Source organism: Sciurus carolinensis, chromosome 4 (genome assembly GCF_902686445.1).
Source record: "Sciurus carolinensis chromosome 4, mSciCar1.2, whole genome shotgun sequence".
Taxonomy (NCBI): domain Eukaryota; kingdom Metazoa; phylum Chordata; class Mammalia; order Rodentia; family Sciuridae; genus Sciurus; species Sciurus carolinensis.
The window spans coordinates 167203277-167218902 of record NC_062216.1 but is presented as its reverse complement, the minus strand read 5'-3'; the positions used below and the strand labels follow the sequence as shown (position 1 = coordinate 167218902).

Here is a 15626-nt window from a genome sequence, read left to right as displayed (position 1 = left end):
GCCCCCGCCAGGGATAAGCCACGGGGCTTTGCCGGGAGAGGGACCTCTGGAAGCCACAGAGGCCTGTGGATACCTAGTTTCTTCCCACACGCACCTGGGACGAAGTTGGTTTGTCAGTGAGGGTCAGGAAGAGATGGACGACAATAACTGATCAACTAGAACGATTGTCACCGCGCGCTGAATGAGCCAGGCGAATGTCTCCCTCTTGACCGGGGCAGGGCCCCTACTCTGCCGGCCCCTCCCTTCCCATTTCTCCTGTCATTTGTCCCCTCTAAAGCCTTTTCCCCCTGACAGCCCCAGCGGACAGGTTGTGTCCCGAATCTGAAATGCTGGGAACCAGGAGCGTTTCAGAGTTGTGCGCTTAGGATGTGTGTGTGTGCCTGCAGGTCCCCCTGGCCCGGGGCCCAAGTCCACACTCAGAACCCACGTGTGCTCGCACACCCTGACGCGGACCCCAGGGCGGTGTGGCAGCGGCCTGCCCCGCCTCGGAGTCTGCCTCGGGCCTTCACCTGAGGGCCGCTGAGGGATTTCCCGCAGGCCACTTCCGGCCTCAGGTCCGGCAGCTGCCCGCGGCGGCCTGCACGATGGCCAGGCCCCGTCCGAGCCCGTTCCAGGCCCGGCTTGTCAGATCGTAGGCTGCGCGCTGCCGTCCTGCCCCCTCCTGCCACTCAGGGCTGCGGCCACCACCTCAGTACAGCCGCTGGGCACTGCCAGGTGGCCCTCAAGAGCTGGTCCCCTCCAGCCCCACTGGCCCACGCGGTTGCCAGGTCCTGCCTTCCATCCGCCGCCCACCGCAGCTCCTTCCAGAGGCAGCGGGCCGGGCCCTCGGACAGGTCCCGCCTCGGCTTCCGGCCGCCCGTCCTTCCCCTTCTCCCAGTCCCTTAGAAGCTGTCCCTTGTCTTGTCCCCGACCCACTTCTGCCCCTTCCTGGGCCCTCACGCCGGCCCCTGTCCCTCACCCCTGGAATGTTCCCAAGTGGCTGTCATTTGGCAGTCACCCCTGAACCCCGAACCCTGCCTTTCCCTCGTCCCTCTCCTCAGCCCCACCCCTTGTTCCCTCTCCCCTGTCACATCTCGGCTCCCTCCTCGGGAGGGACCCCTCCCTCTGGACCCCTCCTGGCCGGGCGCTGCCCCACAGAGGACCTCTCTGTTGCTAAATCCAGGTCGGGTCCAGCCCTTCTCTCTCTGTCCTGAGCACACGACCCAGTTGCAATTTACCCTCCTTTTCATTTTTAATTTTTTTCCTCTTTTTTTTTTTGGGGTACTGGACACTGACCCCAGGGCCTCACACATGCTAGGCAAGTGCTTTACCACTGAGCTGTGTCCCCAACCCGTTTTATTTTTTATTTTGAGACAGAGTCTTGCTAAGTTACCCAGGATGGCCTCAAACCCACCATCCCCCAAGTAGCTGGGATTAATGGGCATGTGTCTCCGTGCCCATATTTTCCCTCCTTTTTTGAAACAGGCTTTCTAAAACTTGGATCCTAAAGTCTGAATTCCCCTCAGCCTTCCAGTCTCCATCCCTCATTTCTATCCTGGGCCTCCATCCCTGGCCACCATCCCTGGCCTCTATCCCTGGCCTCCATCCCTGGTCTCCCTGGACCTTCTAGTTAGTAGTGAGACTCAGCTTTGGCCTTTGCCCTTTTATCTTGTGAGACGTGATGATGCCAAGATTTCTATTGCCTGCTCACAACTGTCACCCCTGGCCTAGGTTCACTTCCCCTGCCCTTCTGGCCCATACAACTCAACATTGTCAAAGGGAACTCAGCGTCACCCTCCCACCTGTGCCCCCTTGTGGCTCTGACAGATGGGTGACACCACCTTTCCCAGCCACTCTAGAGAGAAACCAGGCCACCAAGCTTCAGCCATCCCCTCCCTGGTTCCCGTGTCCTCAGTGACCCCACCTCCTCCATTTCTCTCTCTCTCTGTCCTCTCCTCTTCCCTCTTCCACGATCTCTGCTCAAGCTGTGGCATCTCTCCTCAGGACAACTGTAGCAGCCTCCTGCCCAGCCTCCCTACCTCCAGACTCCATGCAGAGATAGCTTTCTGGACTGAGGGTATAGCTGGCACGTGAGAAGCCCTGGGTTCTAACCCCAGTGCGCAGAGCGCGGCCCCCTGAGCCCCACCTGGGCCTGGCCCCTCCTCTTCGCCACAGCCCTCATGGCTCCCCATCGCCTTCATGCCGCGCGGAGCTTCCAGGGGCTCCCAGAGCTGGCCTCTGTCTGTCCTCACTCTCATTCCATGTGGACCTGCAGCCACGGGACCTCTGTCCTCACGGGCACCCTGTCTCTCCGGCTGCAGAGGCCCCGCTGGAGCCCCCTGCCAGCCTGCATGGCTCTCGGGCCGCCCTGCTGGCCCCGGTTCCTGGCGCCTGGTAGGATGCGTGGGGCGCGTCCCTGCGTGGCAGCAGTGCTTTCCCTCGGGCCTTGATGGCTCTCTTCCCTTAAGCCACAAGCTCTCCGCGGACAGGGATCCTGTTCTTCTCACTTCTGTGTCGGCCGTGTCTGCCCAGGGCTTGGCATGTGCTCGGCAGAGCTGGATGAGTGGGGAGGTTGACCTTGGGGCCTTGACCTAGGCTGGAGAGGGAAGGTCAGGCGTGGCAGAGCCGGAGGGAGGACGGGGGCATTGCTCACCTCCTGCCAGGTCGCTTGGCCCCCGGCTGTCTGATGGCCATCTCTCCGACTCTCGACTCTACTCTCGGGATCCTTGCCATTCCCCTTTATTATCCCTGGAACAAGTCCATGTGGCCTGCTTGGGAATGCGCGATGGTAGGCAGTTGCAGGAGCCCCCGGGACCCAAATGAGGGCCACCAGCACAGCAAGCAGGTCACGCGGCTGAGGCGGCCTGGGCTGCCCCTGGTGCAGCGCGCTCACACTCAGCACCTCTCCCCGCTCTGCCGCTTCACTCACGATGCCTCCCGCCTGCCATCGTCCAGGACTTTCCACCCCTTCTTGACTCTTGAGGCTCCAGGTGTCTCCCCGGCCCCCATCACCTCCTTGGGGCCCAGAGGCAACTGGATGGCTCATGTGTCCCTACTCTCCTCCTGGTGGCTCTGCCCTGCTCAGCTGCCACAGGGCCGTCAGAGCCGACGGTCCCAGCTGAGCCAGTCTCAGCTCCCGATCCCTGGCCAGAGCCGATGCTCAGGGGCAGGCGCACTGCCTGCTTGCTCGGTTAGGGTTCCCGCTGGGAACCAGGGGGGGAAGGTCAGTCTGGCTCCGGCTGCCAGTGCTGTGGGTTGGGAGGGACTGTGCCCTTCCTTCCTGGGCAGAAGAAGCCAGAGAAAGAACGAGGTGTCTGTGCAAAAAGACAGGCCACGTAAGGCCCACCTAGCTTCACCCTGACGCCTCCACCATTGGCGGGTCCCTCCTCCTGGGATTCTGGAAGATTCTCTGGTCACGTTCCAATGTTTGCTTACTCACCCACACTGGTGTCGAGTTGGTTTCTGTCACACCGAGAGTCTGACTCATTGGGATCTGTCTTCTTGCTCCCGTAGAACCCGGGCCCTCTCCGATCAATTCCCCTGCCAGAGAGCCCTGAAACGCATTCCTATTGCCAGGCCAAGTTTATTTGTGTCATTGGAGAAAGCTTTACGCTGAGGACTGACGGGAGCACGTGTTGTAGTTGTTGAGCTCGGGGTTTCTGCCATCACAGACAGCCTGTCACCTTGTCAATTAGGTGGAAGTCACGAGGGATTTCACAGATATCTTGGTTCCTCCCTCCTTTGGCCCCACGGGAAAGCCGCATTTCCCACTTCCTTTGAAGTCAGGTACAACGTGGGGCTTGCTCTGGCCAATGAAAAGCTGAAGAGTGTGTCGCTTCTGAGAAGGAGCTTTAAGAGCCAGGACTTGATTGATCGCAGACAGTCCCTCCTCCCTGCCACAGTGGTCATGGAAGTCCGTGTTGGGAGGTGCTCCTTGGCCTCTCAATAAACAGAGACTCTGCCCCTCCTCACACTGGACACACAGAGGGAACAGAGACATCAACTCGCGCCGAGCCGAGATCCAGGGGCTGTTTGTTACTGCACCGTTCTCTCCACTCTCCTGCCTGCTACAGGCTGGAGGGCAACGCACTGGAACTTCATGGTTTCGACTACATGTTCATGAACATTGTCTGAGTCCACCTGAACCTCCATAATAAAACACCTTGGACCAGGTAATTTCCAAGCAGCGATTTTTGCTCTCGGTTGTGGAGGCTCATCAGTCTGTCCCAGATCAAGACACCAGCAGATCTGGTATTTGGTGAGGGCTTACTTTCTGCTTCAGAGTCAGGGGCTTGTTGGAGGGGGTGCAGCAGGGGGCAGGTAGGGGCCCTCAAGCCTCTTTCATTTGTTGTTGTCGTTGTGTTGTCCTGGGGATTGAACCCAGGGCCTCGTGTGTGCCAAGCAAGTACTCTGCTATTGAGCTAAAATAAAAACTTTTTTTTTTTTAGTTTTGAGGTAGGCTAAGGTGCCCAGGCTGGCCTTTAGCTTGTGATCCTCCTCCTTCAACCTCCAGAGCAGCGGGGATTGCAGATGTGCGCCACCACAGCCGGCTTCCCGCTTCACCTGTGAGGGTACCGATCCCTTCTTGAGGGGGAGCGGGTGTGACCTAATCTCCTCCTGAAGGCTCAGTGGACACCGTCTTCTTGGTGAGCAGGTTTAACACCTGAAGCCGAGGACAGAGACGTTCGATCGCAGCGACCGTGATCCACACAGGGGTGAGGTCACGCCGTTTTTGTCTCTGGGACCGGCTCATTTCGTCTAATGTGACGTCCCCCAGTCCCCTTCTCGTCTCAGATGACAGCCTTTCCTCCTTGCCCTGGCTGACCCGTGTCCCACTGTATACGCGGACCGCGTTCTTGTCCACTCTTGGTCCATGGGCACTTCAGCAGCATCTGTTCCCTGCTGTTGTGAGAAGTGTCCTGTCGGACACAGAGAGCTGACGGCCAGCACCATGCCAGGGAGACCGCGTGGCGTCCCTGTACAGTCACAGTGGCCTGTGGACTTGAGGTGAGTCCGTCTGAATTCTAAGAGCAGGAAGAGGGGTCTCTGTAGTCCCTGAACTACCCAGGCGAGGCCATGCGTGTGGTGGGGACTTTGTAAATAACGCCGACGAGAAGCCCAAGAGGAGGAAGGAAGGGAACACTATTTGAATGTCCCCCCAAAGGCCCATGTGTCCAAGGCTTGGTCCCCAGCTTAGCACAGCCGGGAGGTGGTGGAAACTGCTGAGCCGGGCGTGGTGGCGCACACCTGTGATCACAGCGACTCGGGAGGCTGAGGCAGGAGGATATCCAGTTCAAAGCCAGCCTCAGTAACTTGGCGAGGCCCTAAGCTACTCAGCAAGACCCTGTCTCTAAATAAAATATAATAAAGGCCTGGGGACGTGGCTCAGTGGTTAAGCGCCCCTGGCTTCAATCCCTGGTACCAAAAGAAAGAAAGAAAAGCTGGGCCCAGTGGGGCTTCTGGTCACGGGGGCTTCCCAGGCGGAACAGTGGGACCCCCGCCTCCCCCCCACTTTCTCTTTCACTTCCTGCCTCCTCCTCTGCTGCCACAGGGCGTGTGGGCCCCTCCCAGACCTAAACCCGACGTGCCTGCTGGATCCTGGGTTGGAACCCGCAAGCCGGACAGCCAAAGTCACCCTTTCCTGTCCCACGGCGCTGTCTCGGGGTCTGCTGGGGCAGGGAGAGCTGACCGCCCCACGAGCCCGCTGCCGCCCCGGCCCTGTGCCGCCTCCAGGCCCCGACGCCCTCCGCTCAGCTCCCGCCGCCTCCCCAGCTGCAGGGCGCAGGTTCAGCTGGTGCCTCTGCAAAGCGCCCCCGCCCCGCCTGAGCCTGTCCTGGGAGTCCCTGAGCCGAGCGTGCGCCAGGGTGGGGACTCCTCCTCCCCTGGGGCAGGGGGTGCGGGGGCTGCTGCCTCGGGGCTCAGGGTCGCCTGCACCTGCTTCCTTGCTGCAGAGGGCACGAGACCCAGTGGCCCCTCGGAAGCCCCGGGATTACCGTCATCATACACAGCAGCCTTGTGGCCTCTGTGCCATCCCGTCGCCTCTCCCCAGGGCAGCCCTTCTGGGGCTCCACGGCCAGCAGGAGGTCTGCCACCACAGCCTGGCGCTCCAGACCCTTCACGGTGGCCCCTGTGGCTTCTCTTGCTCCCACAATGGCAATGCTCAGTTCCTCTGTGACCGAAAGCTCCGTCCTTGTCCCCCATGCCAATTCCATAATGAGGACACGGGTTTGAGAAAAAGGAAAAAGAAGTTTTATTGCTTGGCTAGCAAAGGAGAAGACCAGGGACTCCTGTCCTGGAGGCTGTGATTCTGCGCATCAGGAGGAGCAGGGGCTCTTAAAGGCGCTCTTCAAAGGCTACATTCCAGGCGTGTCTCAGTCGGAGTCCTGAACATTCGCTTGTTAATTTGGGAGAGATTCACTTCCTAGATCCTCAGCAGGCCTCTCCTTCCTGTGGAGCACAGAGCGCTCAGGGTCATCTTGTTCCCTGAACCCAGGTTAGGGAGGGGAGAGGGAGAGGAGGAAAAGGAAAACTTGTCCCTTTAAAAAATAAGTCCCAGAGCTATATTGAAAAGGTGAAGTGGACCCTGTTACACCTCCATGTTCCCCAACAAGCCTCACAATCTCAAGATAGTGGTAGGCAAGGGCTCCTTCTACCTAGGATGTTCTTACTCTCCTAATCCAGTCAGCAAACTCCTATTCAACCTTTGAAACCCAATTTAAGAACAGTGCTCGGTAAAGAAAAAAAAAAAAAAGCAGTGAAGGGCCAGATAGAAATGTTTCCGGTTCCTTAGTCTATATAATTTCTGTCAGTGGCACTCGAGTCTGACGTTGCAGGAAGTGCAGATGTACAAGTTTCTCCAGAGAAGAGTAAATGCCTCCAGGCGATGACTTCTACCCGTGGCACATGCTATGGTCACACCAGCTCGGCTGTCATGGTTCCCTTGGTGTGATGACTAAATGAAATGCTGGCCAGACCATTGTCTCTCATCTACATTTCTGCAACAGCCTCCTCACTGGTCTCCTGGTCTCTGCCTTGTCCTTACAGTCCATTCTCATGGAACAGACCTCATCTGTTAAAATACAAGTCTGATTCAATCACTCCTTTGCTATAAAACATTCCATGGCTCCCAATTTCTCTGAGAGGGAAAAATCAAAGTCTGTTTTTGGGGGGGTACTGGGGATGGAACTCAGGGGCACCCAACCACTAAGCCACATCCCCAGCCCTATTTTGTATTTTATTTAGAGACAGAGTCTCACCAAGTTGCTTAGCACCTTGCTGTTGCTGAGGCTGGCTTTGAACTCAGGATCCTCCGGTCTCAGCCTTCCGAGTCACTGTGATCACAGGTGTGCACCACTAAGCCTGGCCAAAGTCTTAAAATGGTCTACAATGTCCTACAGATCTGACACTCCCCACCTCTTATATTTCCTTGACCTCATTACCTACTATGCTCCTTGTATTAGTCAGCTTTCTGTCACTGTGACCAAATACCTGAGGAAAACAACTTAAAGGAGGAAAGATTTATTTTGGCTCCTAGTTTCAGAGGTTTCAATCCACATTACTTGGTGGTGTTGATTCTGGATTTTGGTCATCTGTGCTGAGGCAGAAGATCATGATAGGGCGGCTGTGGTGTAGCAAAGCTGCTTACTTCATGGAGGTCAGGAATGGGGTGCAGAGGAGGGACAGACAGACAGAGACAGAGCGAGGGAGAGGGAAAGGGGCCAGGGCTCTCTTTAACTAGGTCCCACTTATAGTTTCCACCCTCTCCATTCAGCTGTGAATCCGTCAGTGAAGTAATCCACCCACGAGGTTATAGCTGACACGATCCTATCACTTCCCCATGGCCCCACTCTGGACATGGCTACACTGAGGACCAAGCCTTCAACATACAAGCCCTTGGGGGACAGTCTAAATCCAAATCATGACAGCTCCCACTCACCCACTCTTCTCCAGCCACAACAATCTCCTTTGCTTTTCTTGAAACAAGCCAGGCCAACTCCTGCCCGGGGCCTTTGCACATGCATCTGGAACATACTTCAGACAATCCACCTGGCTCCCTCCCTCAGCTCCATCATGTCTTTATTTAAAGGTCTCCCTTCTCAGTGGGTCCTTTCCTGATCACTCCATGGAAACTGCAGGGACTGGGGTGTGTCTCAGGGTCACAGAACTTGCTAGCAGGCTCCAGGAGTTCCCTCCCCAACCCCACAAACAAACAAACCCCCCAAAGAACAAAAATTACAACCCGCCCAAGTCTCCTCTCTGCTTTTCCCCCATAGCATTCATTATCCCTATCGCAGTATGTATTTCCCCCAACTTTTTAATTATAGAAATGTTCAATTTGCAGAGGATGGAAGGATGGGGCCATGACCCTCGAAACACATGACCTGGAAGCCCACCTTTGACTTCAGCACACCTCAGCCAAGACTGTAGCAAAACCCACTCCAGGTTTCACTGTTCTTGTTTGCTTTCCCTGCTGGGCTGTGAGCCCCAGGAGGGCAGGGGTTTTGTGACTCCCTTCTCTGCAGTTTTCTCAGCACCAGGAACTTGGCCTGTCTGGCAGTCAGTACAGAAAAGACAAGCCAGGTCCTGACTCTGATGATGCCTCTCATCAACACGCATTTCTGGGGATCCTTTCCTTTCATGGAACCTCGGTTTCTTCATCTAAAAAGTGGGGATAGTAGTATTATTTCTCAGGGACTTTGTGAGAATCGGAAGGGCAAGAGGTATAAGACTGCTCTGTGAGCATGTTAGCTACTTCCTTGAGGGAGGCGGCTTGGTCTAGTCTGAGCCTCTGGACCCAGAGGGCGGAGACCTTGCTCTCTGATGTTTGTAGGGCCTGGCACAGCCCTTCAGGGGTTCTCTGACCTGGGCTGCTAACATCTCCAATGCAAAGCCCAGCAGAAACTCAGCAGAGTACATTTCCTTGCATTTCCTTGCTCTTCCCTTGACCTTGCTTGTTCAGTGCTACCTAGTAATCCCGTGTACTCCAGCTCTTGATTTCCCACTCACCTAACAGTTTCCACCAAGAATAACTTGGGAAGGGACACTTAGGTACATCAGGCACTGAGATTCTGTTTTTCAAATTGGTCTTTGTCTCCAAAGAAACAAAGTCTTCCTGAGCTAGACTTTCTTGGCCTGTTCTGCATTTCAGATTCAGCTTGTGTCTATGTTGCCAAATTTGCCTTTCAGGCCACTCTGAACACAGGGTGGGTGTTTACTGAAGAACAGGACTCATCCTATTAACCTTTCTGATTTTCTTAGGTCAGACTGCATGGTCGTGGGTGCAAAGTCTGGCCTTTTGCAAGCTCTCTGATTATCATCACCCAAACTTCACTTGTTGGGGTGTGGAGGGCAAGATATTTTCACTGAGAATTCTAAGTCTTCATCCTGTTCTCTCAGATCCAAGCTGAAAAAAAAATTTTTTTTGGTGGGGGGACAGGGGACTGGGGACTGAACCCAGAGGCGCTTAACCACTGAACCCACGTCCCTAGCCTTTTTAAATATTTTATTTAGAGACAGGGTCTTGCTGAGTTACTTAGGGCCACACTAAGTTGCTGAGGCTGGCTCTGAACTCCTGTCTCAGTTTCCCCAGCCACTGGGATTTCAGGTGTGCACAACCTGGCCCAGCTTGAGTAAATTTTAAATCTTGGTTTAAGGGTACAGTTTCCCCATCTGCGAAATAGGGACAAGAGTTACTACAACCCATAGAAGATGGAGATGAAGTCACTTTGTAACTGATAAAGCTCCGTACAAATATTAGTTACTATAGTTAGCCTTATTAACCTGCATAGAATCTTATCTAAGCCTGTGGAACAGGTTGTATTTGCTGCTCAAGTCTGGGCGCTTATCTTTGAATGAACTAGGATAACACCAGCAGCTACACTGCTCAGAGTGGACAAAGAGTAGTCTGGCAGACACCTCCAGTTCTAGGGTAGGGGAATTATCAGGGAAAGTAAAAGTCCAACCGAGTCTGGTGGGCTGGAGTCGGGAAAGGGCCTGCTTAGGCGAAGCACACAACCTCACCATTGGCATTGTTCATCGTAATAACTGCCTATCATTGAAACCCCACTATGCGCAGGCACAAGGACTAAGTTCTTTCTGGTCACAACACACATCGCCGTGGGGTATTCCTGCACCCACCTCTCTCTCAGGTTCACTGAGATCATTTACCCAAGTGCTAAAAGCTTTCCGAGATTTGCCTGGAGTAGGGTTGTCAGAAAAAGTTTTAGCACTATGCTGTACTTATGCTATATTATTTTTACGTACACTAAATATTTGTTGGTTACATGAAATTCAAATTTAATTGGAGGTCCCCTATTTTTTTATTTGCTACATCTGGCAATCCTAGTTTGGGAGTACCTGGCAAAATCAGCGCAGGTTCCTCCCCGTCACGCCCGTGCCTCCATTGGCTTTATTTTTATCTTTAGGAGCCGTCCGGAGCCGCGAGTTCAGCGGGCGCCCCGGGATGTTTGGGGCGGGGCAGGGAGGAAAGGGACAAGGCTCTTGCCCCTCTTCAACATGTCCTCCAACTAGCCCTCGCGAGGGCCTTCCGCCCGGCACAGACATGGCCGCACCCCTCCGCCAAGAATTGGCTCCAGGCGAGAGCCCGTCCTCCCTCGGCGACGGGAGCCCCTTCCATTGGGCAGTTATTCAAGATGGCGGAGCCCCGCCCCCGCCCGTCCTCGAGCGCCGGGATCGCGGCGCGGGGGCGGAGCCGCAGCGACGGCCCGCGGCACGGACTCTGGTGATTGGCGGAGAGCCGCGGTCGGGCCGTCACGTGGTCGGGCACGCGTTTGTTTGCGGAAGTGGGAGGAGGCAGAGTGCTGAGTAAGCCGAGGTGAGTGACGGCGCAGCGGGGCGGGGCCCGGGGCCTTCCCTAACCTCCTCGGCACCCCGGGCTCCGAGGTCTCCACCTGGACCCTCCTTGGGACCGTCCTGGGGCCTCCGATTCTGAGGCATGTCCTCCATTGATCCCTATGCAACCGCCCAGTGCCCCTGGCTTCCGTCTTTTGATCCCCCGACCTCCCCAACTCCCCTCCTGTGACCGCTCTTGACTGTCTCCAACTGTGCTCTCAAGGGGACCCCGGTCTCACCCCTGGACCCCTCTTCAGTATCCCAGTCCCCTCCTTGTGCCTCCCTCATCACCCCTAGCTTCCCGAATCGTCCCCTCCCAACCCTCGCAGCCTCTAGCTCCCACCTGGGACCCTTTGGTTGTCCTCAGTTTCCTTCCTGTACCCTTCTAAGTGCTCCCGATTTTCTTCCACTGGCTTCCCCGTTTCCTCTTTGTCTCTTGCATTCTTCCTTTTGTGTTTTCTTCTTTTCCCCATTTCTAATTCCCTACCTCTCCCTGCTTACTCTGTTTCATGTGCCTCTGTTTTATTGGCTCTCTCCTTCCCCACAGCCTAGTTTCCCAGTCCCCAATCCTCTGTCCACCTCCAGCTCCTACAGATAACTTGCAAGTCAGTGACAGGGAGCTTGTGAACTGGGTGACCATGGGACTGGTTGTCAGGGTGTGGTTGTGGCACAGGGAGGGCACAGGGCTCTGGGATCTGTGCCCATTTTCTTAATGGGCTACCACATGACCCCAAACAAATAACCACCCCTTCCCCTGAGCTTCTGGGTCTTTCCCTCACCTGCCCTTTTACCAGCCCAACAGGATGTTAGGCAGGTTTGGTTTGGCAACACTGAAACTCCACCCTTGGGCTGAGTGCAGTGTTTTTGTTATTGTCTGTGCCTTAAAATGTTCCTGAAGTTTGGAGGCTATTTTCTATCCAATCTCAGTTTTCTCATCTGTGGCAAGGGACTGCAGTTCTACATGAGGCTGCCATGAGGTTCAACATTTGAGAAAATGTAGAAGGCACAGCTTTGTAACCATGTGGCCTGGTACAAATGTACGGCCGTTGCTGTTGTATCAGAGGCAGGACAGAATGGAACTCCAAGGGAAAGGAGTGAAATGATGAAGACAAGAGAAAGAGCAGCACATGTCTTTCCTTTGTCATTTGTCATTTGACAGTGTTTATTGAATCAGGCTCTTTTAAATCTTTACCATTTCATTCATTCACTGAACAGGTACTAATTTGACTCCAGTGTTTTGGGACACTTTCCTTGTAGCCAGTGTTATTCCCACTTAATAGGTAGAGGAAGAGGGTAAAAGAGTTGTCTGAGGTCATACTAATGAGGTTGGAGCTGGGATCTGAGTTCAGTGTGCTTGGTCCCCAGTTCACAGTGGTTTGACTTGATTTTTGTATTGAGTAATGCAAAGGGGATAATGCATTCAGTAGCAGCCATACTTTTGAATTTTGAATTTGGGTCATTTCCTAGGTTAGGGATATGTGGCTCAGTCCTCTCCTCTCAAGGCTGGGCGGTGGTGGTTAACTGTTCTCAGTCAGCCAGAGGATCATGAGGGGAAACTGCAGGCACTCTCCAGTGTGCTGTGTTGCTAGGTTATGATGTCCGATGACATCATACCAGGAGTTGAACCCAGGGGTGCTTAACCACTGAATCATATCCCCAGCCCTTTTATTTATTTTTGAGATAGGGTCTCAGTAAGTTGTTTAGGGCCTCGCCAAGTTGCTGAGACTGGTCATGAACTTGTGATCCTCCTGCCTCAACCTCTAGAGTCTCTGGGATTGCAGGTGTGCACTACCACTCTTGGCCAATAAAATGCATTTTTGACTTGTGATATTTCCAAGTTATGGTGGTTGTATTGGAGCAAAACCCCATCATAAGTCAGGGTGCATCTGTACTGTCCAGTGGGGTGCCAGAGCCTATGTGATTGTCCTGTGTAAGGGTCGCTACTGTGTCTGTGTGTGGGAGGTTTTCTCTCCCTGGGACGGGTTACTTATGTGTTAGATGACTTTACTTTTCACTCAGCGGAATGACATCACCAAGAAAAGGAAAAAGGGGGAATTTAAAGCTGTGTGCACACACGTGTGCTCACCTGCACTGGGTGTGTGTGCAGGGGCAGTGGGTAGGCGAGGTCTGTAGTGAGGGGAGTGTTCTGAACTTTGCTGGGTCTTAAGTGCCACTTCTCTTTTTCATCCAGCCTCAGTTTCAAGTGATCTCATCCAGTCTCATAGTTTCAAAAGTACCATCTCTACTGTAATAGCCTGAAATTTTTTGCTTTTTTACTTCTTTGCAGGGCTGGGGTGGAACACTCTGCATGTGTGCAGGTCTCTGCCACTGAAGCTACATCCCAGCCTGATGTTCCTCGCCTATATGCATCAAGTGCGGGGAGATCATTTCTCTGAGCCATGCTCACATTTCTTGATGCTCACTTGGCATCTCAAACAGAGGCATTTCGAACTTGAAGTACTTGGAGTTGAACTGTTACTCATCCTCTCCACCCCTCACCCACTGCTGGAGCAAAACTTTTCCTCCCATTCTCTCTTCACCTTGTGGAAATGCGAGCATTATTCTTTCAGTTGTTCAGAGCAAAGCTGTGAGATTATCCTTGATGGCTCTCCTTTTTGCTACCCCATATCCAGTCAGAGTGATCTGGTTAAAATGTCACTCATTTGCTCCAAGCTCTGCTGTGACTTCACTCCCTGCATAGGCCTGGCCCCTGTTCTTCCCATTTGTTTCCTTGCAGTTCCTGGAACTCACCAGGCATGCTGCAGCCCCAGGCCCCTTGCACCTGCTCTTCCTCTCCCTAGAAGAAAGCTCTTTACCTGGGTATCCATATGACTTTACCCTCTTTTCTTCCAGGTATTTATCCAAGGTCAAGTCTTGGTGAGGACTTCTTTGGACACCCTATCTAAAATTTCAGCCTTCCTATCCACCTTCTCTGATTTGTTTTTGTCCTCGGCAGCTAATCAGCACCTATACACACACATATGCACACGCTTGTATGCGCGCACACACACACATTTTATTTATCTTCTTTAGTGTTTGCAGTCCTCTCTGAAATACAAGTCCCAGGAGAGTAGGGAGCTTCTCTTTTCTGCCCACTGTTGTGTCCTCAGTGGTTGAACAGTGTCTGCCATGGCAGGTCCTTCGTAAGTCTTTGTGGAGTGAATCCCAAAACGGCCCACCTGTGCCCGCGGCCAGGGCTCTTGACTCTTCCTGGCTCACCTTCTCAGGGGCTCCCGCATCCTCTGGACAGTTTGTTATTGCTGTGCTTTGGCCTAACAGAGTGAATGAGAGAGACACCTTTCCATTTTATTTATTTGTTTATTTATTGGTACAGGGGATTGAACCCAGGGGTGCTTAACCACTGAGCCATGTCCCTGGTCCTTTTTATTTTTTATTTAGAGACAGGGTCTTGCTGAGTTGCTTAGGACCGCGCTAAGTTGCTGAGGCTGGCATTGAACTGTGACCCTCCTGCCTCAGTCTCTTGAGCCGCTGGGATGACAGGTGTGCGCCACCATGCCCAGCACCTTTTCCCTTTTAAAAGGGTGCTTCACCCCGGCTCGTGTGAACTGCAGCGCAGTTTAGATGAGGACCCTGGCTTTGGAAATCCAAGGGGCAAAATCAAGCCTCATTCAGCATTTCCGGCCAGTTTCTTCCTGAAGGCGGTTTGGGCACTAAGTGCTGCTGCTCTGGATTCCAGCGAATTGAGTTCAGATCCTGGCAGTTACCAGGCCTCTTGTGCCTCAGCGTCTGGTGAAACACGGGAGACCTGCCTTCTCTTGGGGTGTTCTGAGGATTAGGGGTGATGAGTCACCTCTTGCCCTTGAGGCGTCTGGCGCTCAGTGGACGAAGGTGTCAGGAGTGAGCCCTTTCCTTTCCTCACTTGCTTAGCAAAGAGGTTGGTGCGAGGTAGAGTCAGGGTGAGCGGTTGGAGGGACATTTTGGTGGGGCGGCAGGCTTGGAAGCACAGGGTGCGGATGGCAGGTAGACGTGACGTCCGACTTGGCCTCTGCCTTCGTCTGGTCATCTCGCAGGTGAACTGCACGCCTGCTGTGTGGCAGGCCCCTTGCCTCCCGCTCTTCGGGATCCAGCCCCATGCAGGGCCCCCTTTCTGTCTCTGGCTGCTTTCCGCACGTGCCACACAGGGATACGCTGCACCATCCTGATTTCTGTCAGTGCACTGGCAGGTGTGGGAGCCCTTTGCCACCCATAAGACGTGGCCTCCTGTTGGAGGCTGGGGTCCCATGCTGGTGGTCAGGCTGTGAGAGCTGCTGGAAGGAAGGCCAGGGGCCTGTAAGCTCAGCGCTCTGATGGGACCCAGTGTCCTCAGCGGGCTTTGTCATGACTGGTGGCACGAGGTGTTGGTAACTCAGGCAGGTGTCACTGTCCTGTTGCCAGGACTGGCAGCAGTTGTTCCAATCATGGGACGTCCTGCCGTAAGCGCCCAGGACCCATGAGGCCTGATTTCCACCATCGGCAGTTCTGTGTGCTCCTAGAACCCCCACGTGGCCTGTCCTGTGAGGCCTGCTCCTGGCTGGGTGCCTCTGGGCTCCTGTCACCTCCTGGGCAGCTGTCCCACTCTTGCGGCTCTGCTCGGCTTAGTCAGAGGAAGCCTGAGGCCTGGAGCGTGTTCTCTGCTTGGAGTAGGAGCGAGCTCAGCTGTCGGCGCCCTGACCGTCTGCGGGGCTGAGCCCTCCAGACCTGAGCCTGGGGGGCTGCGCCTCGCTCTGAGAGCCCCCCGGAAGCCCCGCAGGTGCTGGAGGAGGGTTCTCTGGGTCAGGGGCTGAGCTCCTCACAAC

The 15626-nt window shown here is 54.6% G+C and overlaps 2 protein-coding genes and 1 long non-coding RNA gene across 13 annotated transcripts in view; 2 read left to right on the top strand and 1 right to left on the bottom strand.

The window, feature by feature from the left end:
- The first annotated feature begins 3791 nt into the window (after positions 1 to 3791).
- On the top strand, positions 3792 to 7107 carry LOC124982641 (uncharacterized). 2 transcript variants are annotated; one of them, XM_047549633.1, is made up of 3 exons: positions 3792 to 4151; positions 4493 to 4986; positions 5531 to 7107. In XM_047549633.1, exons 2-3 carry the CDS (start codon positions 4853 to 4855, stop codon positions 6282 to 6284), a joined length of 888 nt encoding a protein of 295 aa, XP_047405589.1. In that variant the 5' UTR covers positions 3792 to 4151; positions 4493 to 4852; the 3' UTR covers positions 6285 to 7107. The 2 variants fall into 2 exon arrangements, with proteins under 2 accessions (XP_047405589.1, XP_047405588.1); XM_047549632.1 differs by having other exon boundaries at positions 4428 to 4986.
- Positions 6206 to 10632, bottom strand: LOC124982643 (uncharacterized). Its single transcript, XR_007108328.1, has 2 exons — positions 10336 to 10632; positions 6206 to 6426 (listed from the first exon to the last, which is right to left on the bottom strand). It is a non-coding gene; the product is annotated as an uncharacterized LOC124982643 (long non-coding RNA).
- Positions 10633 to 10762: 130 nt separating this feature from the next.
- Pla2g6 (phospholipase A2 group VI) overlaps positions 10763 to 15626 on the top strand; it is a 50068-nt gene continuing 45204 nt past the window's right edge. For 2 of the 10 annotated variants that reach the window (XM_047549621.1, XM_047549618.1), the window contains exon 1: positions 10799 to 10813. The gene's annotated coding sequence lies outside the window, so the exon portion shown is untranslated. Of the gene's footprint in view, positions 10814 to 15442; positions 15581 to 15626 lie in introns of those variants that run through there. The other 8 variants (XM_047549623.1, XM_047549620.1, XM_047549626.1 and 5 more) reach the window with 8 other exon arrangements.

Bases quoted from the DNA above. Each gene is read 5' to 3' on its own strand.
- LOC124982641 (XM_047549633.1), top strand. From the start codon at position 4,853: ATGGGCACTTCAGCAGCATCTGTTCCCTGCTGTTGTGAGAAGTGTCCT. The intron at 4,987-5,530 runs GTGAGTCCGTCT...CTGCTGCCACAG, and splicing joins CAGTGGCCTGTGGACTTGAG to GGCGTGTGGGCCCCTCCCAG.